Raw genomic sequence first — 26684 nt, 5'->3', positions numbered from 1 at the left:
TAATTTCCCACAATATACACTCGGCTATTGTTTACATATTGTGCAAGTGTTTATGTCGAGTGCATCAGTAGATTGAAAATACAAACCGCCAGTTCCATATACAGACCAGCGTTCTGAAAGTCGGCTTAATAACACTTACCCGTGGATATTTTGTCTCATATCTCCACCCGAATAAGGATGAAATCAGCGAACAACAGGGTAGAGTAAGTTCAAATGAAGTTTATTCAACAATGACTTTTAAAGAGACTGTTTGGAATTTCTGACCATATATGTTAGAGAGGAGTGGGGAAGATAATTCCACAGTCGGATTCGAAAGGGGCAAGGTGTGGTCAAGTCTAGTGCTCCCCAAAATAAATGATTTTTACTGTACTCTAGGAATTTGTGTGAGGATCAGATCCATGTTACATTATCTATCTAGAGACCAGTCTACACTTGCCTTATAGACATAGGAAACAACCACATCAAAACAACCAGAAGCTGGTTTTCTTATCAAAACATTTATTTCCACTTTGTTAGAGAGAAAAGTGCTGGGAAGGGGTCATTGGCTTTACAATGGTGGCATAACTGGGACTGATTACTGCCAAAGTATAGGGTGGGGGGTTGTCGATTGTTATATTGCCTAGATGAGGTGCTGCTGAGAGTTCGAGGGCTTCCCCAGACTCCAGTTGCTACTCAGCAACCCCTGCCCCTCAGTCTCCCCCTGGCTGGCCAGCGTCTCCTCCAGGCCGTCCTGGTCATAGCTGGCGTTCTGCGACTCAGGCCGCTCTTAATGCCGCAGGTTGGAGCTCAGCTGGGACACAGAGAACAGAAAGGGACCTCAGAACGAGAGATTCTGAACCATCTAAACCAAACTACACAACAAGCCTGTTAAAGCCTTAGTAAGGGAATCCCCTTTCCATTGTCTTACCACATAGGCCACTTTCCGGATCCCACTCACAGCCACAAACTGGGCCTTCATGTTCTCGAAGTCGCTCCACTGGTTCTCCAGTACCAGCCCCTGGGCAAGGATGGCGCCACTCTGCTGGTCCAACCTGAGAATACAGATGGCACAGTCAACAGGTGACTACAGTGAAGATAAGGTTAGGGTGATAGTTGGTGTTTGATGTACAGTGCCTTCAGAAAGTATTCACATCCCTTTACTTTTTTCACATTTTGTTTTGTTACAGCCTGAATTTAAAATAGATTATATTGAGATTGTGTCACAGATCTACACAAAATACCCCATAATGTCAAAGTGGAATTTTGTTTGTAGAAAATATTAGAAATTCATAGAAAATTCAAAGCTGAAAGGTCTTGAGTCATTAAGTATACAACCCCTTTGTTATGGCAACCCTAAATAAGTTCAGGAGTAAAAATGTGCTTAACAAATCGCATAATAAGTTGCAAGGACTCATTCGTGTTCAATAATAGTGGTTAACATGACTTTTGAAAAACTACCCCATCTCTGTACCCCACACATACAATTATCTGTACGGTTCCTCAATCGAGTAGTGAATTTCAAGCACAGATTCAAGAACAAAGACCATGAAGGTTTTTCAATGCCTCGCAAAGAAGGGCACCTATAGCTAGATGTGTAAAAAACAAACAAAAAACCCCACTGAATATCCCTTTGAGCATGGTTGTAGCCATTTTCTGTAGCCTGTCAACTATGCCTCTGTCTATCCCTGTTCTCTCCTCTCCGCACAGGCTATACAAACGCCTCACACCGCGTGGCTGCTGCCTCTCTAACCTGGTGGTCCCTGCACGCACGACCCACGTGGAGTTCCAGGTCTCCGGCAGCCTCTGGAACTGTCGTTCTGCGGCCAACAAGGCAGAGTTCATCTCAGCCTATGCTACCCTCCAGTCCCTCGATTTCTTGGCGCTGACGGAAACATGGATTACCACTGAAAACACTGCTACTCCTACTGCTCTCTCCTCGTCTGACCATGTGTTCTCGCATACCCCGAGAGCATCTGGTCAGTGGGGTGGTGGCACAGGAATCCTCATCTCTCCCAAGTGGACATTCTCTATTTTTCCCCTGACCCATCTGTCTATCTCCTCATTTGAATTCCATGCTGTCACAGTCACTAGCCCATTCAAGCTTAACATCCTTGTCATTTATCGCCCTCCAGGTTCCCTTGGAGAGTTCATCAATGAGCTTGAAGCCTTGATAAGTTCCTTTCCTGAGGATGGCTCACCCCTCACAGTTCCGGGTGACTTCAACCTCCCTACGTCTACCTTTGACTCATTTCTCTCTGCCTCCTTCTTTCCACTCCTCTCCTCTTTTGACCTCACCCTCTCACCGTCCCCCCCTACTCACAAGGCAGGCAATACGCTTGACCTCATCTTTACTAGATGCTGTTCTTCTACTAATCTCACTGCAACTCCCCTCCATGTCTCAGACCACTACTTTGTATCCTTTTCTCTCTCGCTCTCCTCCAACACTACTCACTCTGCCCCTACTCAGATGGTAATGTGCCGTCGCAACCTTCGCTCTATCTCTCCCGCTACTCTCTCCTCTTTCATCCTATCATCTCTTCCCTCTGCTAAATCCTTCTCCCTCCGATCTCCTGATGCTGCCTCCTCATCCCTCCTTTCTGCATCTTTTGACTCTCTATGTCCCCTATCCTCCCGGCCGGCTCGGTCCTCCCCTCCTGCTCCGTGGCTTGACGACTCATTGCGAGCTCACAGAACAGGGCTCCTGGCAGCCGAGCGGAAATGGAGGAAAACTAGACTCCCTGCGGACCTGTCATCTTTTCACTCCCTCCTCTCTACATTTTTTCCCTGTTTTTGCTGCTAAAGCTACTTTCTACCACTCTAAATGTCAAGCCTCTGCCTCTAACCCTAGGAAGCTCTTTGCCACCTTCTCCTCCCTGCTGAATCCTCCTCCTCCCTCTCTGTGGATGACTTCGTCAACCATTTTGAAAAGAAGGTTAATGACATCCAATCCTCATTTATTAAGTCAAATGACACCGCTGGTCCTGCTCACACTGCCCTACCCTATGCTTTGACTTCTTTCTCCCCTCTCTCTCCAGATGAAATCTTGCGACTTGTGACGGCCGGCCGCCCAACAACCTGCCCGCTTGACCCTATCCCCTCCTCTCTTCTCCAGACCATTTCCGGAGACCTTCTCCCTTACCTCACCTCGCTCATCAACTCATCCTTGACCGCTGGCTATGTCTCTTCCGTCTTCAAGAGAGCGAGAGTTGCAACCCTCCTCAAAAAACCTACACTCGATCCCTCCGATGTCAACAACTACAGACCAGTATCCCATCTTTCTTTTCTCTCCAAAACTCTTGAGCGTGTTCTCTCTAGCCAACTCTCTTGCTATCTCTCTCAGAATGACCTTCTTGATCCAAACTAGTCAGGTTTCAAGACTGGTCATTCAACTGAGACTGCTCTTCTCTGTGTCATGGAGGCTCTCCACACTGCAAAAGCTAACTCTCTCTCCACTGCTCTTATCCTTCTAGACCTATCTGCTGCCTTTGATACAGTGAACCATCAGATCCTCCTCTCCACCCTCTCCGAGTTGAGCATCTCCGGCGCTGCTCACTCTTGGATTGCGTCCTACCTGACAGGTCGCTCCTACCAGGTGGCGTGGCGAGAATCTGTCTCCGCACCACGTGCTCTCACCACTGGTGTCCCCCAGGGCTCAGTTCTAGGCCCTCTCCTATTGTGTCCTCCTCCCAGAGTGCAAAGAACCTTGGCGTGACCCTGGACAACACCCTGTAATTCTCCGCTAACATCAAAAGCGGTGACCCGATCCTGCAGGTTCATGCTCTACAACATTCGCAGAGTACGACCCTACCTTACACAGAAAGCGGCACAGGTCCTAATCCAGGCACTTGTCATCTCCCATCTGGATTACTGCAACTCGCTGTTGGCTGGGCTCCCTGTCTGTGCCATTAAACACCTACCACTTATCCAGAACGCTGCAGCCCGTCTGGTGTTCAACCTTCCCAAGTTCTCTCATGTCACCCCGCTCCTCTGCACACTCCACTGGCTTCCAGTTGAAGCTCGCATCTACTACAAAACCATGGTGCTTGCCTACGGAGCTGTGAGGGGAACGGCACCTCCTTACCTTCAGGCTCTGATCAAACCCTACACCCAAACGAGGGCACTACGTTCATCCACCTCTGGCCTGCTAGCCCCCCTACCTCTACGGAAGCACAGTTCCCGCTCAGCCCAGTCAAAGCTATTCGCTGCTCTGGCACCCCAATGGTGGAACAAACTCCCCCATAACGCCAGGACAGCGGAGTCACTGACCACCTTCTGGAGACACTTGAAACCCTACCTTCCAGGTATTTAAGGAATACCTGGAATAGTCTAATAGTAATCCTTCTACACCCCCCCTCCCCCAGTGGTGGTTGTCCCACTGGCTATTCTAAGTTGAATGCACCAATTTGTAAGTCGCTCTGGATAAGAGCGTCTGCTAAATGACTTAAATGTAAATGTAATTCATACGGTCATTGCATCCAGTAGTGGTGCGTTGGTAAAATCACAGGGGAAACCAAGCCAAGCCAGTAAAAAAGCCATATTACAACCTATTTGCGTTGTTTGCTCTATAACGCATTTGTTCATACACCACCGTGATATACAATAAGGCCATGACAACAAAAAGACAACTGTCACACAATGGCGGAATAAATTCTACTACACATACGTTTGTTTCATCACAAAACCGGAGAGCAACAACATGTCAGGTGATGTCCACACAGCTAATATTGCATGTAAAAAACAGTTATATGACCTGTAGCATGGTCAAGCAAGTTCATGTTTGACAGTTTACTAAACAACTACTTACTGCAAGTCAGCACAAAGACAACAGGAGCACTGCCTCCGCTATTCCAGCACCATTTCAACTTAAACGTTTACACATCATCAAATCAACAAGGCTATATATGCTTAGTTCAATACACTGAAAACAAACTTATAAAGATACCAACAACTATTTAGTCCAATCAATGTTGCTAAATATTGTAATGACCTGACTAGATCATAAAAGAACAACTGTCCAGACAGAGGATTGAGTTTACGAATGGACGGTTTATTAAACCAACTTTACACAGGCTACTGTTTGGCCGTAGCCCACGCCAAATAAATGAAAGATAACCCACAAGCCAATCGTGACCTTCTCTTGTGAAGCCCAGACGTAAAGAGAGATAACAAAGGCTAAACCTGGGGCCTGTTGCACAAAAGTAGAATTAAGACATCCGGGATAAATGACTCGGCTGAGCTCAATGAAGCCAAAACATGTGCGTCCAGGCTTAATTGGTTGCACAAAGACCAAGCCAGGATGAGCAGACACGGATTCATTAAGCCAGGTGAAACCAATCCTGGATAGGTGCGCGCTCACGGCTCACTCAAATAGACCCCGCCACAGATCACAGATTAACTGATTTACCATGGCAACTAGAGCCGCGTACTTTTCCCCGTCGGAAGCACAAATCCTCATGGAGGCATACGAGGAGGTAAAAGATATAATTAAGAAGAAAGGCAACACCGCCACAGTGATAAAGCAAAGAGAAAAAGCGTGGCAAAGTATTGCAGACCGCCTGAATGCGTAAGTAGTGCACAATTACACACTCACCGCTCCGCTGAAACATCACAATTACAATTCAAATATTTAATTCACATCTCCAAAAATGCAGTTGTACTGTAATTATGAAACGGTTAAATTTTTAATTGAAATGCACTGCAGATATGAGTGAAATTGTGTAAAGTAACTCCATCACACTGTATAAAGCTATGATAAATTTTTTGATATTTTTACTGAAAACAAGACAAAAATACCAATTAATTTTTTGCAGTGTGACTCCATTAAATGTGTGTGTGTGTGTGTGTGTGTGTGTGTGTGTGTAGATTAAACATGAACGGGCCAAAACGGACATGGCAGCAGGTCAAAATCAAATACAAGAACATTCTGCAGAATGGTATGGTCCCTGACTAATATTTAACAAAGCACAAGCATATATTGTACCCAGAAGGTGCCTGCTCACACATTGTCTGTACTGTTTTAGCAGTGAAAAAGAATACCCACAGACAAGGCACGGGTGGTGGGTCACCAAAGGCTGACCTTACCCCAGCAGAGGACATGGCCTTGGAGCTAAATAAAGGCAGGCCCGTCTTAGAGGGGATCCCTGGGGGGAAAGAGACGAGCATAGGTTCCTCCCAAGATGCCACCCGCTTCATTCAAGGTATGTCCTTCCATCTCTACATGGGATACAACCACATTCATATTGAATCAATTTGGACTGTCTGACTTTGGTTTACCTATTGCCTTGCAGTGTCTGGCAGCACTGTGTTCCTGTTAGAGCCACCAGCACAAGCACCAGACGATGCTGATCCAGTGAGTACTCCATCAAAGGCATACTGTAGGCCTGGCATGTCTTGTCTACTAGCTTCAATATGAATCCGATTAAATGTGATAGGGTGAAGGCCCCAGTGCAGCAGCAACAGCACATGATGGAGACGATGATGAGGAGGAGACCATCTCTCTGGATTCCAGAAGGCATGAGGTATCATGTTAAGACTGTGAAAGTACTATTTACTCTACAATGGTGAGGAGTCCTCATCAAAATCAAAAAATCTAATTTCTTTTACAGGACCCAGATGCTATACAGTGGGAAAACCAGCCTGGCAACATAGTGCGTATTAATAAAAGGACACCACATCCTGCCAAATTCCAGCTGCGCTAATTGTATTGTGTTCACAGAGCTCACAAGCTATCAGAAAGTTGTATGGCAACCACCTCCGGCGCCAAATAGAACTGGCAGACATAGACATTCAGTACAAGAAGAAAAAGATGGAAAATCTTGCACTGGAGTCCGAAATAAAAAAGAGGACAATTAGGAAACTGGACCTTGAAATAAAAAAACTTGAGAGGGAGGTGAGATATGCCTTCAATGTACACTGTATGCTAACTGTAACACAAATGTATTAATCATTATTTTTCTTTCCTCCCCCAGCTCCAAGAAGATGACACAGCTCAAAATAAAAATTAGGTATATTCTCGTAAAGTCAAGTGAGCCATGACATATGAGCTCTTATTGTGAGCACACAGGACGGTGGCATCTTTCTAAGGTTTTTTTTATTTTCCCAGCAATCAGTACAACCAAGTCATCGTTATAAGGCATCGCCCTCTTTTGCCCACCCCCCCAGCACCAGGTGTGGCCACTAGCCTATATGAAGGCCCAAAATTGTGTGTTCCTTTCTGCTCTGACAATGGCATGCCCATTCGTGCGAGATGTGGTGGATGAAGAAGCACTTGTGCTGAGGAGAGCCTTCAGGCGAGAAAGGGTCTTCAGGGACCGGTTGGACCCACTGGCCTTCCCTGATGACCATCTATATGAAAGATACAGGTTTTCTGCAGATGGCATCAGGTATCTATGCAGACTACTGGGTCCCAGGATTAAGCACCGCACTGCACGGAGCCATGCACTGAGTGTGGAGCAAATGGTTTGTGTGGCCTTGCGCTTTTTTGCTAGTGGAGCCTTCCTGTACTCAGTGGGGGATGCAGAACAGCTGAACAAGGCCACAATTTGCCGCACAATAAGGAGTGTGTGTCTGGCTATCAAAGCATTAGCAGATGTCTTCATCTCCTTCCCTGGCCACAGAAGACTCTGTGACATCAAAGAGGAGTTCTATAGGATTGCAGGTAAGAGGATCTACAAATTACAGGACAACTGTTAACACATAGTAGGATACTCATTACTTTGTGTGACAGGTTTCCCCAATGTCATTGGTGCAGTGGACTGCACACACATAAGGATAAAAGCCCCCTCAGGTGCCCATGAAGCCGATTTTGTGAATAGGAAATCCTTTCACAGCATTAATGTTCAGGTGAACATAACTTTTTGATATTGTCCATTGACGAACACTCTGCATTGCCAGTGATGTGCATTGATTGGTGTAATATTCCTCATCTTATGATTTCAGATGGTCTGCAATGCTGACTGTGTGATCAGCAATGTTGTGGCAAAATGGCCTGGCTCAGTCCATGACTCCAGAATCTTTCGGGCCTCTGAAATCTATCAGTGCCTATCACAAGGTAAGCCACACAACCCCTATTTATAACCATCATGGCTGTGTCAAGAATATCACTGTGTTTATGAGGTAGTAATGATGAGATTTTGTGTTGACAGGTGAATTCTCTGGTGTGTTGCTGGGAGACAGGGGGTATGGCTGCCAGCCTTTTCTCCTGACACCTTTCACAGACCCCCAGGAAGCACAGCAGGCCTACAACCATGCCCATGCCAGGACCAGGGCCAGAGTTGAAATGACCTTTGGCCTCCTGAAGGCACGCTTTCACTGCCTTCACAAATTAAGGGTCAGCCCTGTTAGGGCATGTGATATTACTGTGGCTTGTGCTGTCCTCCACAATGTGGCCTGCCTGAGGAAGGAGAGGGACCCCAGAGTGCCACCAGCCATGGACTGGGACAATCCGGCAATCTTCCCTGATGACGACAGTGGTCGGCTGCTGAGGGACCAATATGTGTTGAATTATTTTAGTTAGTATGTGTGCTTTCAATTTTGGTTAAATATGTCCTGCGGTGGCAGAGGAATTTGGGTTTTTTTGGGTTCGTTTTTTTACGAATTTGGCCTCTTATGATGTTTGTGCGGTATACTGTGTGTAATACAAGGCTGCAGGGAGGCTACTGCATCCATTCATTTGTCTGTTCAGTTGATGTGTATGGATTTGTCCTGCATTTATTTTAGTGTGCAGACATGCAGGGTGTGTTATATACAGACCTTTGAATGTGTATGTATCATTTTGTATAATATGCTTGGATTCTGTGCTTTCCATCTTGTAGAGTCACTGTGACTTCAGTTTCGAAAGGAGCTGATGGTTTACCTGCTTTGTTTTGTCCTTATTCAATAAAGGAACATAATGTTACACATTGTGTTTTTATATTCATATGGAATGTGTATTTGTTTATATGACAGAGTACTAGGGCCACACTGAAGAAAAAGGATAAAGTCATAAATTTATGAGGCTGGTTCTCTCTGCAGAAAAGCTACATATTGTTTTTACAGTTTTGATACTTATGACAATGTGATACTTCATATTCAGGCACATCAGCATGTCTTTGTTTATGAAACCATACTGAAGTACAATTTCACAATGCCCCACATCTGTCATTTTAACAACTGTCCTCCTTTAAAACAACTGGTTACAATATTATGACTTGTGTTTTTTTCCCCTCTGTGGCCCTAATATTCTATCATTTTATATATAGCCTTATAGTCTATGGGAAACTGTAAATTATCTAATGATAGCAACATCATCTAAAAATCATTTTTTATCCAAAATCATTGAAATTAATGATCACAAACGTTTAAATAATGACAGTGGGTCTAGTTATATGTGATAACAATGTATAGTGAGCAGTGAAATAACTATTGGTTTCCATTTGTGGTGACTGCTGACTGACAGTAGGGATGAGATTAAATAGATCCTGGAATTTAGCCTGGTCTGGAGCAGGCTAGCTCCACAGAATAAATCTCCATGGTAATTTATACCATAACATATCCTCCTGCCCCCTATCCATCTTTAGTGCAACCGGATTACGGATCAATTGAGCCAGGATCACCAAGATATCCTGGCTTAATCCCTTATCCTAGTTTTGTGCAACAGGCCCCTGGTCTTAACTTCCAATGCTCCATCCCCCTGCCCAACCCCCCTCCACGCCACTCCGCCAACCGCCAGGATGCCCGGCATCAGAACATTCCAGGCATTCCCGTGATTGGCAGATAGCAGGTTGATTGACATGTCGGACCCCGCGAACACTGGGTACTGGTAGGTACAACACAACCATCCACTAGCCTAACACATAACACACAGCTGTCTGTGCGGGTCGCTACACAATCATGTGTGTGTGCATGCTTGCTTCCGCGTGCAAGCACATTTTTTTTTTACTCACCCTCCTCTCTTTCATGTTGGCAAAACGGTCTATGGCTCTGTACGCTTTTAGTTTTAATAGGCTACCTAGCTAAAATGCTAACTTCCTTGCATGGGCAACAATGAACCAGCTAAGTTAGCTAGCTAGTTAACGTGAGGCTACATCTAGGTGACATATTGAACTTCAATCTTCTCAAGCCAGTGGCACAATTTATGAATTTATGGTTAGATCAGAATCGGCGTCATAATCATTGGCCTGTACAGAGAATTAAGTCAAAACCACAAGTCCAAGTCCCCATTTACATTTTAGTCATTCAGCAGATGCTCTTATCTAGAGCAACTTACAGTAGCAATTAGGGTTAAGTATCTTGCTCAAGGGCATATCAACAGATATGACTTGGGGATTCGAACCAGTAACCTTCTGGCTGCGCCAGGAAAACCCACAGTTGAGCTCAGCTCAACGCTGATTGGAAAATTATTTTATACTTTTCTTATCAAGGGAGGCCAAATGCTTGCTGGCATCAATCAATCAAATGCTACAGCGGCAACATGTCATACTCTTTTGTTCCAGACAGCATCAGACACATGGGCTACACATACTGAGACAGAGGGGTGCGGTTTCCCTCGCTCGGATGATTTCTCTGGTGAGATTCAGCCACTTGCGAATTGACGAACAAGTATGAAAACACAGAGACGAAAGATAAATCATTTTGAAATGTTTTATTGGTCAAATATTTTGGGAAGCCTGGCTTCCCTTGGCATCCATGAATACACACCACTGATTGCATTTGAAACGGTTCTTTAGAGATTGCAAGTTGTGTTTGGGGCGGCAGGTAGCTTAGTGGGTAAGAGCGTTGTGCCAGTAACCGAAAGGTCGCTGGTTCTAATCCCCGAGCCGACTAGGTGAAAAATCTGTCAATGTGCCCTTAAGCAAGGCACTTAACCCTAATTGCTCCTGTAAGTCGCTCTGGATAAGAGCGTCTGCTAAATGACTAAAATGAAAATGTAAATGTGTTTAGGGCTTCATCTACGTTCATGCCACCTGGGCCTATTGACCCAGCTGTGGATACGTCAGGAATAACTTTACCCGCTCTGAGGAACAAGCCCTTAAAACTCCACAATGACACTTCTATAGTCATCCACCCAGAGGACAAGGGAGGCGCTGTTACTGTACAATACTACACTGTCTAAAAGACTGAAGTACTCAGGCAACTGAATGATCTGACATTCTATAAGAGACTCACTACAAACCCCGAACAGACTGTCACCGAAGGCATGCGCAATGGTGATATTACCAAAAGAGAACACAGATTATTGGTGCATAAAAACACCTCCACGCCGGTTATCTGCAGTCCCTAAAATACTGTTTAATGATCTAAATCCCCAAAGGGACAGGACGAATCTTCTTTGCGATCAGACCAGGTTTGGCACAAGGCATGCAGATCTCTGCTCAGCTTCAAATGCCCTGATTGATAAATATGCCCCTATGTACTGTGACACTTTTGTTTACCAAAGACGCCACAAAGATATTAGTTAAACTTCTTCCCGCCAATAAAGACGACTCCACACAACATTATTGTCAAAATTGGTGCCTTTTGACTCCTGGTTTCTTGAAGTGTTTGAAATAGCCTAATTGGTCTGCGTCAGCCTGCGCAGAATAGTAAGGTAGTAATCGTTTATTATTATTAATGCTAATACTGCATGAGGATATATAACTCCCACTGGGCACAGACGTCAATTCAACGTCTATTCCACGTTGGTTCAACATACATTTACATTAAATGACGTGGAAACAACGTTGATTCGACCAGTGGTGCGCGTCGTCAGCCCGGTCCGGCCCGTTTCTGCTCCCCGCACCAAGCCAGTGGTGCGCGTCGTCAGCCCGGTCCGGCCCGTTCCTGCTCCCCGCACCAAGCCAGTGGTGCGCGTCGTCAGTCCGGCACGGATATATTTTGCAACCCGTCCACCAAATCCATCCATTACCCTCTCATGCGCTCCTTCTCGAGGATGCTTTCAAATCAATATTTGTTTGGCTTTGCCTTATCAAATTAATGGGTTGTTGTCATCGGCGCTATTGGAAATCGGATAGCTTCCTTCTGTTTCAGTAAACCATTAGCCAACACTTCAAAGATTAAACGTAGTGATTAAATGTTTGTTTTTTCCTGTTATTGTGAACTGTAGGCTATAACAAGTTAAACCTTTCGATTTAAGGCATATCACAAACCTCTTTTAATAGGAGATTCTGGTAGGCTAATAAAATCATTTTGTTTGCAGCATAAACCAGCCTATTATCTCTGAAGTTCATTCATTTGTTGGTGATGGATACTTCAACTGTACGGTTAGGCTTATGTTAAAGGGCTCACATAGGCTACTTCTCTACCAGAGGATGTGAGATAACTAGTCCTACCGGTAAGTGTGGTCTAAGCAATCCCCTTATGATATCATGTTACCTCCCTTCATTGATTCTATTGATGAAAAAACGTTGTTTACCTCACGTCGCACACATTTAATTCAACATTTAATTATAGCTCACAATCAACAACGGCTATGTAGTCCCTCCAGCAATGGTGAAGTGTAGGCCTATGACTATGTAGCCTTGGGACACTGTCCTACTCGACTCTGTGCCGGTCCCTACTTAAACGTCACATGGGTGGTTTCATCTCAATGTATTTTAAAAAAAAATGGCTTTTCAAATATATTCCATTCTCCTCTCTCTAGTTTATATTATGGCCATATTCTCACTAATATTCCTTTATGTAATTAAGCTTTTACATGTGTATTTCTGTCTTTATAATAATCATAATATTGAATTTGTAGAGGGCATTTCACATGCTCAATGCACATGTGAAGCTTGTTGGTGCTGGCTTCTGTGCGCAAATCATTTGACCGCTGCAGTTTGAAATGATTTATTCCCTTTTATTTATGAAAAGAAGCTGATACTGCTCTTTATTATTTACTCTTTATTTATGATATTTTAGCTTAACTAAATTGATTTATATTATGGTGTTTCTATTCCAAGGAAAACAAAAATACATGTATAGATTAATAAAAAAATCCTTTAATACATTTGAAGTCCTTCAAAAATATAAACGACATATCCTAATGTTAGAAAGTAGAATATAAATTAGATATAGGCTACTGTGGGTAGGGTAGGCTAAATAATTACAACCGAATAGGCCTAATTAAAAGAATACTGATAAAGGAAATTAAAAAATGCTAGGCAAAGCATACCTTATGGCTGAGCAGTACCAGAGCGAAATTGGAGCTGGAGAGAAGGCCGACACCATTTTTGAATCTGCTCAATTACACTCTGCTCCTCTTGCCACACTCGCCCACTTACATGCTCTGGCATTCAAAAGCAGCCCTGCTTTAGGCTTTAGGCAATGAATAATCATATAAATGGATGTAATCAGTGAATGAATGGCTGCAGCAACCATTACACGGTCTGACAAGCTGCATAACAAATTAGGTCTAATTAGACAAAATAACTATTAAGTCGTTCAAATGAGATAATAAGTTGCTCAAACGACTTAGTATCTCGTTTGAACGACTTAGTAAAAATGTTAGGGTTTTCCATCATCCTCTTCACAAAGTGTTGGGACTTCTTAGGGTATGAAGGGAAGAGGAGCGGGCTCTTTGGAAAAACCAATCAATCAGGAACAATGCCAGTTCAGTAAGGCAATCAGTCACAACAATAGAGAAATTCAATGCCAAACCAAACTTCCTCCATCTAATTACAACATGAAAATAACCACACTTCCTGCCTAATTATTTCTTCTGAGATAAAGGTTATATTTCACCTTTCAAGTGTGTGCTCTCCTGCAGAAACTTCAGCCATTGGTTTCCCTTGGTGTTGGGCGGAGATACTAGATCCTCATCCTTCAGGTACTGCAAAAAAAGGACACAGTGTGTCAGAGAACACTGATCACAGACAAACTAAAATATACACACAGACAGACAACGCTTGTCCCTCACCTGGCCGACCCGCTCCACATTAAAGTACTTCCCTTTCCGGTCAAGCAGCTCTTTGTTCTGTCAGAGGAGAGGGTATGTCATTGGCTAGTTTGTGAAAAGCTGTGGAAATTAAGTGCTATTCTACTTATCTTAATCTATTTTACCTCACTGAAGTGCTCAGACAGGAAGTATGCCACAAATGCAATGTCCTTCTGGGTCATCTGAGTGCAATGGGATAGATTGACATTATACCAACCGTTTAGAAAATAATAAATATTGAACAGTTCATCACAATACTTTCATCAACTCTTCCTCTGTCTCACATTCACAACCATAATCTCACCTTACTGTGTTCTGGAGGGACGTGGTCCTCTGACATCCTTAGCATAGCTGCAGGAAAATGGAAATGTACAGTGCCTTCAGAAAGTATTCATAGCCTTTGACTTATTCCACATTTTGTTGTTACAGCCTGAATTGAAAATTAATTAAATATATATTTTTTCTCACCCAACTACACACAATACCCCATAATGACAAAGTAAAAACATTTTTTATACATTTTTCAAAATTTATTAAATGAAATACGAAAAGTATTCACACCCCTGAGTCAACACTTTGTACAAGCTCCTTTGGCAGTAATTACAGCTGTGAGTCTTTCTGGGTAAGTCTCTAAGAGCTTTGCACACCTGGATTGTACAATATTTGCACATTATTCCTTTTAAAATTCTTCAAGCTCTGTCAAGTTGGTTGTTGATCATTGCTAGACAGCCATTTTCAAGTCTTGCCATAGATTTTCAACACGAGTTAAGTCAAAACTGTAACTAGGCCACTCGAGGACATTCAATGTCGTCTTGGTAAGCAAGTCCAGTCTATATTTGGCCTTGTGTTTTAGGTTATTGTCCTGCTGAATGGTGAATTTGTCTCCCAGTGTCTGCTGGAAAGCAGACTGAACCAGGTTTTCCTCTAGGATTTTGCCTGTGCTTAGCTCTTTTCCATTTATTTTTATAAAAATTAACTCCCTAGTCCTTACCGATTACAAGCATACCCATAACATGATGCAGCCACCACCATGCTTGAAAATAAGAAGTGGTACTCAGTGTTGTGTTGGATTTACCCCAAACATAACGCTTTGATTTCAGGACATAAAGTTAATTTCTTTGCCACATTTTTTGCAGTTTTACTTTAGTGCCTTATGCAAACAGGATACATGTTTTTGGAATATTTTTATTCTGTACAGGCTTCCTACTTTTCACTGTCATTTACATTAGTATTGTGGAGTAAATACAATGTTGTCAGTTATCTCCTATCACAGCCATTAAACTATAACTCTTTTAAAGTTGGCCTCATGGTGAAATCCCTGAGCGGTTTCCTTCCTCTCTGGCAACTGAGTTAGGAAGGACACCTTTATCTTTAACGTAACTGGGTGTATTGATACACCATCCAAAGTATAATTAATAACTTCATTATGCTCAAAGGGATATTCAATGTCTGCTTTTTTTTTTTTTTTACCCATCTACCAATAGCTGCCCTTCTTTGTGAGGCATTGGAAACCCTCCCTGGTCTTTGTGGTTGAATCTGTGTTTGAAATGAACTGCTCGACTGAGGGACCTTACAGATAATTGTATGTGTGGGGTACAGAGATGAGGTAGTCATTCAAAAATAATGTTAAACACTATTTTTGCACACATAGTGAGTCCATGCAACTTATTATGTGACTTGTTCAGCAAATTCTTACTCCGGAACTTATTTAGGCTTGCCATAACAAAGGGGTTGAATACTTATTGACTCAAAACATTTCATCTTATCATTTTTTATTAATTTGTAAAAATTGACAAAATCTCAATTGAATCTATTTAAAATTTAGGCTGTAACACAACAAAATGTGGGAAAGGTCAAGGGGTGTGAATACTTTCTGAAGGCACTGTATTAAAACACTTGCATTTAATAACCAATTATATTTTTAATATACTAAATCATCAGTCACTAAAAGGTGCTATATCTCAAGAGGTCTTACCTACATACATCGGAAATAGGCTTTGAAGTTCTTCATGCTCTTGTCAATCACTGAGTAAAAGAGACAGTGAGGAATGACATGAGGGGGAGAGATTTAACAAACAAGGGATGAAGTCAACTCCATTTTAAATTATTTCCATTTTAAATTATTGAAAATGTGTTATTATAAGAACAAAATACTAATCTAATAGCATATCAATAAGCATGCAAAATCACTGTAGAAGATAATTGGCTTTCAAAGTGAATGTAATGGCATCTATAACAAAACATAAATATTTACATAACTTTGATTTTAAATAAAATCCTGCGAGCAGCTTAGAAACAAGCTGTGAACAAATGCTCCAGTTATGCAAATTATCAATGAGTGTCAGCCCTGATCTTATCACAGACTATTTAATTGTGCAATTACATCCACTTTAATCTTGTTTTTAATCAGAAAAGATACCACAGTCACGGTTCAAGCAGGATCTAAGCACTGTACCTTCTATAGCTGCTGAGTCCAGGCCTAGAAGCTGGAACTTCTGTTTCCATAGAGACATTCCCTTCACCTCACTGAGGTGGTACAACAGAGCCTGTGAACCACTGGAGAAAGGAGAGGAAAAGAGAGGGGTTGATTGGGACCAAAGATTGGCATCACAATCATGATGCAATTTCTTGACATTTGCATTGTATGGTCCACAAAAGGCCATTATGGGTCCTTAAACATCGCTATATCAGACATCGCAAAGGCCATTAAAACCTTAAACATCGCTATATCAGTCTTTTCAATGTCAGATGAGGTTTATGATGTCCTGCAGTGGCACCTACAGGCCACATTGAATCACTACATCTCAAATGAAAGAGGACTGTTTAACATATTTTTGCATTAGCGCTCACTGCTCAACTACATTTAAATGTTTTACATTTAGCAGACGCTCTTATCCAGAGCGACTTACAGTTAGTGAGTGCATACATTATTCTTTTTTTTATACTGGCCCCCCGTGGGAATCGAACCCACAACCCTGGTGTTGCAAACGCCATGCTCTACCAACTGAGCTACATCCCTGCCGGCCATTCCCTCCCCTACCCTGGACGACGCTGTGCCAATTGTGCGCTGCCCCATGGGTCTCCCGGTCACAACAGAGCCTGGATTCGAACCAGGATCTCTAGTGGCACAGCCTTAGACCACTGCGCCACTCGGGAGGACAACTATATGATCTATTACTTAGTAGAAAGCATGTTCTGTGGAGGACAGGGTAGCGTACAAGTGTCATTTGACACTTTTCTCACCTTGATTGTCCCATAGTATAACAGTGAATAACATACAGCTGGCGGGTTATACACTGTTTCGGCAGGATAGAACAGCAGCCTCTGGGGTGGCGGTCTATGTATAATTGTAAACAACAGCTGGTGCATGATATATAAGGATGTCTCAAGGTTTCGCTCGCCTGAGGTAGAATATCTCATGATAAGCTGTAGACCACACTATCAACCAAGAGAGTTTTCATCTATATTCTTCGTAGCTGTCTATTTACCACCACAAACCGATGCTGGCACTAAGACCGCACTCAATGAACTGTATACGGCCATAAGCAAACAGGAAAACGCTCATCCAGAGGCGGCGCTCCTAGAGGCCGGGGACTTTAATGCAGGGAAACTTAAATCCGTTTTACCTCATTTCTACCAGCATGTTAAATGTGCAACCAGAGGGAAAAAACTCTAGACCACCTTTACTCCACACACAGAGACGCGTACAAAGCTCTCCCTCGCCCTCCATTTGGCCAATCTGACCATAACTTTATTCTCCTGATTCCTGCTTACAAGCAAAAACTAAAGCAGGAAGCACCAGTGACTCGGTCAATAAAAAAAGTGGTCAGATGAAGCAGATGCTAAGCTACAGGACTGTTTTGCTAGCACAGACTGGAATATGTTCCGGGATTCTTCCGATGGCATTGAGGAGTACACCACATCAGTCACTGGCTTCATCAATAAGTGCATCGACGACGTCGTCCCCACAGTGACTGTACGTACATACCCCAACCAGAAGCCATGGATTACAGGCAACATCCGCACTGAGCTAAAGGGTAGAGCTGCCGCTTTCAAGGAGCGGGACTCTAACCCGGAAGCTTATAAGAAATCCCGCTATGCCCTCCGACAAACCATCAAACAGGCAAAGCGTCAATACAGGACTAAGATTGAATCGTACTACACATGCTCCGACGCTGGTCGGATGTGGCAGGGCTTGCAAACTATTATAGACTACAAAGGGAAGCACAGCCGCGAGCTGCCCAGTGACACGAGCCTACCAGATGATCTAAATTACTTCTATGCTCGCTTCGAGGCAAGTAACACTGAAATATGCATGAGAGCATCAGCTGTTCTCGACGACTGTGTGATCACGCTCTCCGTAGCCGATGTGAGTAACACCTTCAAACAGGTCAACATTCACAAGGCCGCAGGGCCAGACGGATTACCAGGACGTGTACTCCGAGCATGCGCTGACCAACTGGCAAGTGTCTTCACTGACATGTTCAACCTCTCCCTGACTGAGTCTGTAATACCAACATGTTTCAAGCAGACCACCATAGTCCCCGTGCCCAAGAACACTAAGGTAACCTGCCTAAATGACTACTGACCAGACGCAACTGGATCCTGGACTTCCTGACGGGCCGCCCCCAGGTAGTAAGGGTAGGTAACAACACATATGCCACGCTGATCTGCAACACGGGGGCCCCTCAGGGGTGCGTGCTCAGTCCCCTCCTGTACTCCCTGTTCACCCATGACTGCATGGCCAAGCACGACTCCAACACCATCATTAAGTTTGCCGACGACACAACAGTGGTAGGCCTGATCACCGACAACGATGAGACAGCCTATAGGGAGGAGGTCAGAGACCTGGCCGTGTGGTGCCAGGATAACAACCTCTCCCTCAATGTGATCAAGACAAATGAGATGATTGTGGACTACAGGAAAAAAAGAGGACTGAGCACGCCCCCATTCTCATCGACGGGGCTGTAGTGGAACAGGTTGAGAGCTTCAAGTTCCTTGGTGTCCACATCACCAACAAACTATCATGGTCCAAACACACCAAGACAGTCGTAAAGAGGGCACAACAAAGCCTATTCCCCCTCAGGAGACTGAAAAGATTTGGCATGGGTCCTCAGATCCTCAAGGATGCACCATCGAGAGCATCCTGACTGGTTGCATCACTGCCTGGTATGGCAACTGTTCGGCCTCCGACCGCAAGGCACTACAGAGGGTAGTGTGTATGGCCCAGTACATCACTTGGGCCAAGCTTCCTGCCATCCAGGACCTCTATACCAGGCGGTGTCAGAGGAAGGCCCTAAAAATTGTCAAAGACTCCAGCCACCCTAGTCATAGACTGTTCCCTCTGCTACCGCATGGCAAGCAGTACCGGAGCGCCAAGTCTAGGTCCAAGAGGCTTCTAAACAGCTTCTACCCCCAAGCCATAAGACTCCTGAACATCTAATCAAATGGCTACCCGGACTATTTGCATTGCCCCTCCACCCTCTTTTACGCTGCTGCTACTCTCTGTTTATTATCTATGCATAGTCACTTTAATAACTCTACCTACATGTACATAATACCTCAATTACCCCCCGCACATTAACTCGGTACCGGTACCCCCTGTATATAGCCTCGCTTTTGTTATTATTACTGCTGCTCTTTAATTATTTGTTACTTTTATTTCGTATTATTTGATATTGTATTTTTGTGTGTGATTTTTTTTGGTATTCTTTCTTAAAACTGCATTGTTGGTTAAGGGCTTGTAAGTAAGCATTTCACTGTAAGGTATACACCTGTTGTATTCGGCGCATGTGACAAATAAAATTTGATTTGATTAGTAGAAGCTCCAGAAACTCATCTTGGACTTAAACTGGAATTGGTTCAGATCATGCCTTTTAGGTGTGCTGTCATTATTGGAAAATGGGATGACCTGAACTAACTTAGTGAGCCAAAGGTCCATCTGCATGAGGATATCCTCCCAAGCGTCACACATACAGGTGAGAGAGAGATGCAGGTACTGAAGGAAAGATTTAGAGAGAGATGGAATAAGTTGGAGCAAGAGAGAAAGACCAATGGCCAGACTAGTCTGGTGAATGCCCTCATATCGCCATGGAAATATGAACTATGAGGAGACATCTCACCATATTAGTTACATAAGGAGGCCACTGACCTGCAGCAGAGTGGGTGAACTTGCGTGCCATCCTGGTGACCTCAGGGAGACAGTTGAACAGCAGCCACGTGTCGAGCTGGAGGACACAACAAACATACACAGTGAAAGAGCTCAAATAAGCGAAGAATATGTACTGAACAAAAATATAAACACAACATGAAACAATTTCAACAGTTTTACTGAGTTACAGTTCATATAAGGAAATCAGTCAATTGAAATAAATAAATTAGGCCTTGATCTATGGATTTCACATGACTGGGCAGGGGCGCAGCCATAGTTGGGCCTATGCCCTCCCAGGCCCACCCATGGCTGTGCCCCTGGGCAGTCATGTGAAATCCATAGATCAAGGCCTAATTAATTTATTGTTTAAGATTACTTTACAAGGGGTAATATTGCACTCACATATTTATGCACTGGTTCACCCACCCACTCTCTGCAGTGACTACACAACTAGGGTATGCTACATTAACAAACCCCTTAGATAATTATGTAACTAACAGATTCTCTTCATCAGGTTCCTCGGATGTTTCACAGCCTGTGTCTGTCCAGTGACCTGAAGTCCCTGTCTATCATCACAGACATCAGGTCAGCTGACAACGACCCTCGTCTTCAGGGGTGTAGGATGAGTTGAAAACACTGAAAGACACAAGGTTTATACTTCACTACACAGTTCAGACACACTCAAATAAAAGTATCTAGTGTAACCACTCCTCCCCCCTGTAGACCTGCTCTCCTCCAGCACCTCCAACCAGCACATGCAGGACACAGGGTTCTCCACTGGGAACAGGTGAAGGATCTCTGCATCACACAGCACCACCAGCTTAGTGTCCCTGAGGCTAAAGGCCAGGACTGAACACAGCAAAGAGGACACACATTAGATAAGCAGTGAAACAAATGCAGAGGCTGACACACTGTCCTGTAGTAAATGTGTTGTGTTGAGTGCATGAAGGTTTATTGTTGTAAAAGTGATAATATAACGTAACTTCTATGCTTCCAATGTGATAAGTAACTTGAGACATTCAGGTCCATCTCTTGCCATGTCTTACTTTTGCCATCAGGTCTCCAAGCAAGCACAGTGATCTCCTTTCCCGTATTCTCATTGGGTGGCAAACACACGCTGGAAATTTGCAAGGTGATGCAATAGCAGCTACAACACAAACATGGATTAATGAAATGACTCCCATAATAAGCAAATGTGATCTGGTATTGAGCTGGGTATGAAAGTGTGGGTGTGTTTCTCTCCCTACCTCGCCAGCAGTGTTTGGGAGGGCAATGAGATCCGTCTTTGGAGACCATGCCATACACAGAACTGGGTTGGGGAGTTGCTTCTCCCCCACTTGACGAAAGGCAGGCATTATTGTGTACTGAAAATAAAACACAGCAGCATTAACAAGATAATACAAAGTGGCACAGTTTTGCTGCACTTTTCATTAAATAAATAGCTAACGTTAGCTAAATTGGTCAATAACAGTGGTTGATTGAGCTTGGAAATAATCTCTAATAGCCCAGACCACAGTGACACCTATCCTATAACCTGGTACCCAGGCTAATTGCGCATACACAGAAGTGTCAGGGGAACGAGATCAAAGATGATATATTCTAATAATAAGAGGCTTTGCCTCGGCTCTACCCCAATGTGACAGGTAGCTACACAACAAAAACACAAGAGTAGAAGCCACCTTTATCACAGTTAGCTAGCTAGCTAGCTAGCCTAGATAGATTGCTAACGTGTGCAAGCTATGCTAGCCAGTGCCAAGAGGCAACATTGTAATAGTTATTAAAATGTTAGCTATTGTTAGTTGACGTTTGATATATCAACAATTGGCTTGTAAAGTTGACTTGGCAATAGCTAGCTTGCTAAATTAAGTCAACTTGCTAATAACAAGTGCGAGGAGAAAGAAATAGCCAGTTTAGGGCATCTTACTGTGCTGGGATGTCTGAGGGCCAACTATGTTACTGTTACTTTTAAAATAACTACTAATGATAACAGTTTAATGTGTACTTCTTTGCTAGCTAGTTCCATATTCGCGTTTCGCCGCGGATAGCGCCATGAGTGAAGTCTTGACCAATCATCTTCAAGTCTGAGTAGCCAATGAAACGTAAGCAACGGCGAAATTGAAAGGACAAACTGAACTACTGTGCTGCTGAAAAAAAGATCGCCTCTTCCTTTGGCTGCTACTAGCTTACTGCTGTTTGAGGATAGCTAGCTTTTATTGTGAATGCGTGTAGATTTAGTTAAACAAATTCATTCACCAGGAGAAAACGAAATTAGATGACCAAATACAATATCTAATTAATGGCTGGGCATTCGTGTATTTGGATGGTGGCCCCTTTGGATGATTGGGACACGGACCCACCTAGTCAAGATGCTTATCATCAATGGGACAGATAAAACAAAAACATCTGAAAAGTTGAAGTGGTAAATTACCATAAGTGTTAACTGACAGTGCGGTCTGTAAACGGTTCTCTAGTCTAGTTGAAAGGACGCTCATATTGGAAAAGCTCCAGTTCTATTCTAGCCAGACCATGAGCGAGGCTATTTGAATTCACCACCAATTAATGCAGTTATTTTTAAATTATACCCTCAACAAGGTACACTTAAGCTATTTCAATATAGGAGATGGATGGTGTAAGTGCATGGGGCTTTGAAAATATGAGTGGGGGGTTGATTCTGGGGTAGTGAATGAAGGGTTGGTGCTGGAGGGCAGTTGATGGAGAAGGGTTGTTGGTGTCAGTGGTTTGGCAGTGTGTGTGTGTGTGTGTGTGAGGGGGGTTGCTGGTTTGATAGAGCTGTCCCAATGGACATTCCTCCCTGCCCTGTAACTAGCACTTAACTCTAATCAGTAGTTGGAGAACCGGAATAGCTTTATGCTGTTAGGACCAACCGTCTGCGATAACAGCCCACAGATAGACCAAGTGGAGCTGCAGAGCCAGAATGTGTCTGTGCCCTTAGAATCTAAGTGGGCAAATTTGGGCAAATTTGGCTCAAGCAGAAAACTGGGTCACTACCGCTCACTCAGGGTATAAGGCAGAGGCATCAGTGAGACACAGCCTGCAGAAAGAGGACAGAGAGTATTTCAAGGCTAATGGAGAAGGCATTGCTTGGACCATAAGTTACTGTGGCCCCCTACCTCCATTGTGCAGAAAACGCTTCTTCAGAGCCTCAGTGGCAGGTCTCAGGTCAAGGAGTCAACTCCACTGGCCACAGAGGAGGCAGAGTTACAGCGGAGAGAGAAGGGAGATGTCAAGCTCTGATTCAAGAGCCTCAGCTCCTAAACCTAACCCAGACTGTGACTGACAGAGCCTGGCCTTCCTCCTCCCCCATATTTATGGTACAGACAGATGCATACTGTGCAGGTAACAGAGTACATTCATCTTTCATGACCACCAGCTGTGTGGGTTTGATAATGCAACATGTTGAGGTACAAAGTGAAAAGACCCCCAGTTCCATGTGTCAGAGAGTGTGTGTATGTGTGAGTATTTTGTTCTGTGTGTAAAGTACTGTATATATTGTCATCAGTGGAAGTATTGCTCCCCTGTGGTTTTCTCATATACCCCCCTCTCTCTCTCTCTCTCTCTCTCTCTCTCGCTCTCTCTCTCTCTCTCTCTCTCTCTCTCTCTCTCTCTCTCTCTCTCTCTCTCTCTCTCTCTCTTTTTCTCATTATCTCTCTTCTTCTCTCTCTCAGCAGCATTCTGGCTGTGAAACCTGAGCCCGGGGCCAAATATAGCCCGACACAGTGAGCGGTCAGACACTGGGACAAATGGGACAGCAGGCCACTCTGGAGGCACCGCTCAAGTGGCCCTAGACCCGCTCACAGTGCTCCCACTCACTGCCCGACCAAAAAAAGCTACTCTGCTGGAAAGAGACGCTTCTGTCTTTCTCACACACAGATAATCTTAAGAGAAAACTGGAAACACTAGACTGGAACAATACCTTTGGACAAAAACTTTAAGGTAAGGCTGTTCTTTACTATTTCTTGTTGACAATATTAGTAGAATGTCCTGGATATGTTGTTTCCTTCATTTTATAATGAAATGCTACTTATATCAGCAATCAAGAGATCCTTAGAACTTCCCACTGGGCACAGACGTCAATTCAACGTCTATTCCACATTGGAATAGGTAATTTCATTGACATGACGTGGAAACAACATTGATTTAACCAGTGTGTGCCTAGTGGGTTGTGATATTAGAAAGATGCTTAGAGAAAACTATAGATACATATTTACTGTCAGTGTATGTGGGGATATTCACTTTTGCATTTGAGATCCAGTTAGTGTCAGAACTGCAAGGGAAATGTGGTTCTTTTCACTCAATATTACCATTACATTAAAGTACATTACAAAGTAAGTAATAAGTAAGTAGTTATTAAACAGTGACAGCCTAATTGACGTACTCTGTTCTATTCTGTCATGGACAGCATTTACAATGACCATTGGCAGTGGCCATTTACTTTTTGTCAATCAGTTCTAATATTTTAAAATAGTCCCCATTCATAATGAGTCAATGTTGTATAGATTACTTATTTTCCACATGGAAAATAACTCTGAAGAGAATACTGTCCCTTGTGTGCCTGACTGTGAATACATATGTGTGTATGTATGTGTGTGCCCTGTGTATAGCTATACTATAGTGTGTGTGTTTAAAGGGGCCATTTTTCAGGGTGGAATTGTACTGCTGCTGTAAAACTTAGCCCAGGGGGATTAAAAATAACAACAGCTGGTCTCCTGGAAGCCATGGCAGGCAGAATGTCACACTCGTATATACCACACTGACACACAAACACACTCACTTTTATACAGACTAGCCTATTGCATACAAGTCTGTACAGTTCCATCATCTACAATATAGTCATGGAGCTCACATGTAGATGTAGCCTACTGTACATAACACACATATACACCTATGATCTCAAGCACATGCTACATATGTATGATATGCATATACATCATGCTTCCACTTTTGTCTGACGTGTGTTCCAGACCACCTGTTTAGGAAGTGACAGAGCTATGCTTGAGATATTGATCACTGTCAGCGGAGAGATTCATAAATGTGTGGTATGACCAAAATAAACACTTTTCCTCTGTGAAGGTGCCTCTCTCTCTCTCTCTCTCTCTCTCTCTCTCTCTCTCTCTCTCTCTCTCTCTCTCTCTCTCTCTCTCTCTCTCTCTCTCTCTCTCTCTCTCTCTCTCTCTCTCTCTCTCTCTCTCACTCTCTCTCTCTCTCTCTCCCTCTCTCTTGGTGAGGTCTACATACAGGTAACTGCCAAAAGAATGGAAACACTTGAGTAAATGAGGGGTACAAAGTACAGTATTTCGAAAGCTGATGTTTCCACACAGGTGTGGTTCCTGAGTTAATTAAGCAACATCCCATCATGGTTAGGGTCATGTATAAAAATGCTGGGCAGGCCATTATTTTGGCTACCATGGCTATGCCTCCATAAGATGACAATGCCCCCATCCACAGGGCATGAGTGGTCACGTAATGGTTTGATGAGCATTAAAACGATGTAAACCATATGCCATGGCCGTGTCAGTCACTCAACCCAACTGAACACTTATGGGAGATTCTGGAGTGGAGCCAGTGACAGCGTTATGGAATTTCTCGTGGAAGAATGGTGCCACATCCCTCCAATAGAGTTCCAGACACTTGTAGAATCTATACCAAGATGTATTGAAGCTGTTCTGGCTCGTGGTGGCCCAACACCCTATTAAGTCACTTTATGTTGGTCTTTCCTTTATTTTGGCAGTTACCTGTATGTAAGGACAAAGCCTCTTTCAAAGATTACATGTGTGTGCGCACCAGGGTTTCTGTTTGCTGGTAATTGCCTGCTGTTGGCCATCAATAAAATGAAAAGCCGATAAATAAAATTGTTTCCTGCCAAATTGACCAGGAGAAAAAAACTATGATAGGCAGGCTATCAGCCCTTCACCCACCACTTTACAATGTGAGCTGGAGGCAGTATGAAAACATACTTCATTGTTTGAAACCTGGATGTTTTACTTCATATTATGAGGCATGTCTTACCATGCTTGAAAATACAACCACAGAAAGGTGGAAGCAATTATTTTATAAAGACTTCATAGGCAGCATGTGAGTTTCAAGTTTGGGGAAGCATACAATTGATCCTACTATTTCTACCGATCTGGGTGTCAGTTATGATTTTCATATGTGCATTTTCGTGGAACAGTTTCATTTCAATAATATAACGTTTTTGTTTCTCAAAGTCATTGTCATGTGGTTAATCATAAAAATTGTAATTAAAATGATACAAATATAAAAGTTAAACATTTTACAACCTCTGCCATATGGACACATTGATACACTGGCTAAATAGCCAAAATGAGCGCATGGAACTCAGAGATGGCCAATGCAGCCGTTAGTCTGAGAGAGAGAGAAAATACATAATGCCAACAAATAAAAACTGTAGAAAATATAGCCTACTGATAGGTAAATTCAGATTCTTTCAATCACATTATTCTCTCTACTCAGCCTGTCTGTCTCATCTTCTATCTGTCTTGACTTGAGCTATTGCTAGTGAAGTGCAACATTGTATCAACTAGCCTATTCCGGGCCCTCAGAGTTTCCCGCGCCAGTAAGCTCGGGACAGACAGCTGTTTTTGTGCAAGGGAAAGGTATTTTATGATGTTTCCACTGGAT

At 43.4% G+C, this 26684-nt stretch overlaps 1 protein-coding gene across 1 annotated transcript; it reads right to left on the bottom strand.

Moving 5' to 3' along the window:
* Positions 1-696: 696 nt before the first annotated feature.
* LOC311149131 (anaphase-promoting complex subunit 4-like) lies at positions 697-20652 on the bottom strand. The gene is made up of 11 exons (XM_084186224.1): positions 20523-20652; positions 20025-20100; positions 16329-16429; positions 15857-15898; positions 14178-14224; positions 13999-14055; positions 13856-13912; positions 13681-13768; positions 5570-5576; positions 908-1031; positions 697-790 (listed from the first exon to the last, which is right to left on the bottom strand). Exons 3-11 carry the CDS (start codon positions 16384-16386, stop codon positions 767-769), a joined length of 504 nt encoding a protein of 167 aa, XP_084042350.1. The 5' UTR covers positions 16387-16429; positions 20025-20100; positions 20523-20652; the 3' UTR covers positions 697-766.
* Positions 20653-26684: the final 6032 nt, after the last annotated feature.

Source organism: Coregonus lavaretus (genome assembly GCF_964263955.1).
Source record: "Coregonus lavaretus genome assembly, chromosome: 21".
NCBI classification, from domain to species: domain Eukaryota; kingdom Metazoa; phylum Chordata; class Actinopteri; order Salmoniformes; family Salmonidae; genus Coregonus; species Coregonus lavaretus.
Note: the sequence above shows the minus strand (reverse complement) of the source record. Positions and strands in the feature narration are given on the sequence as shown.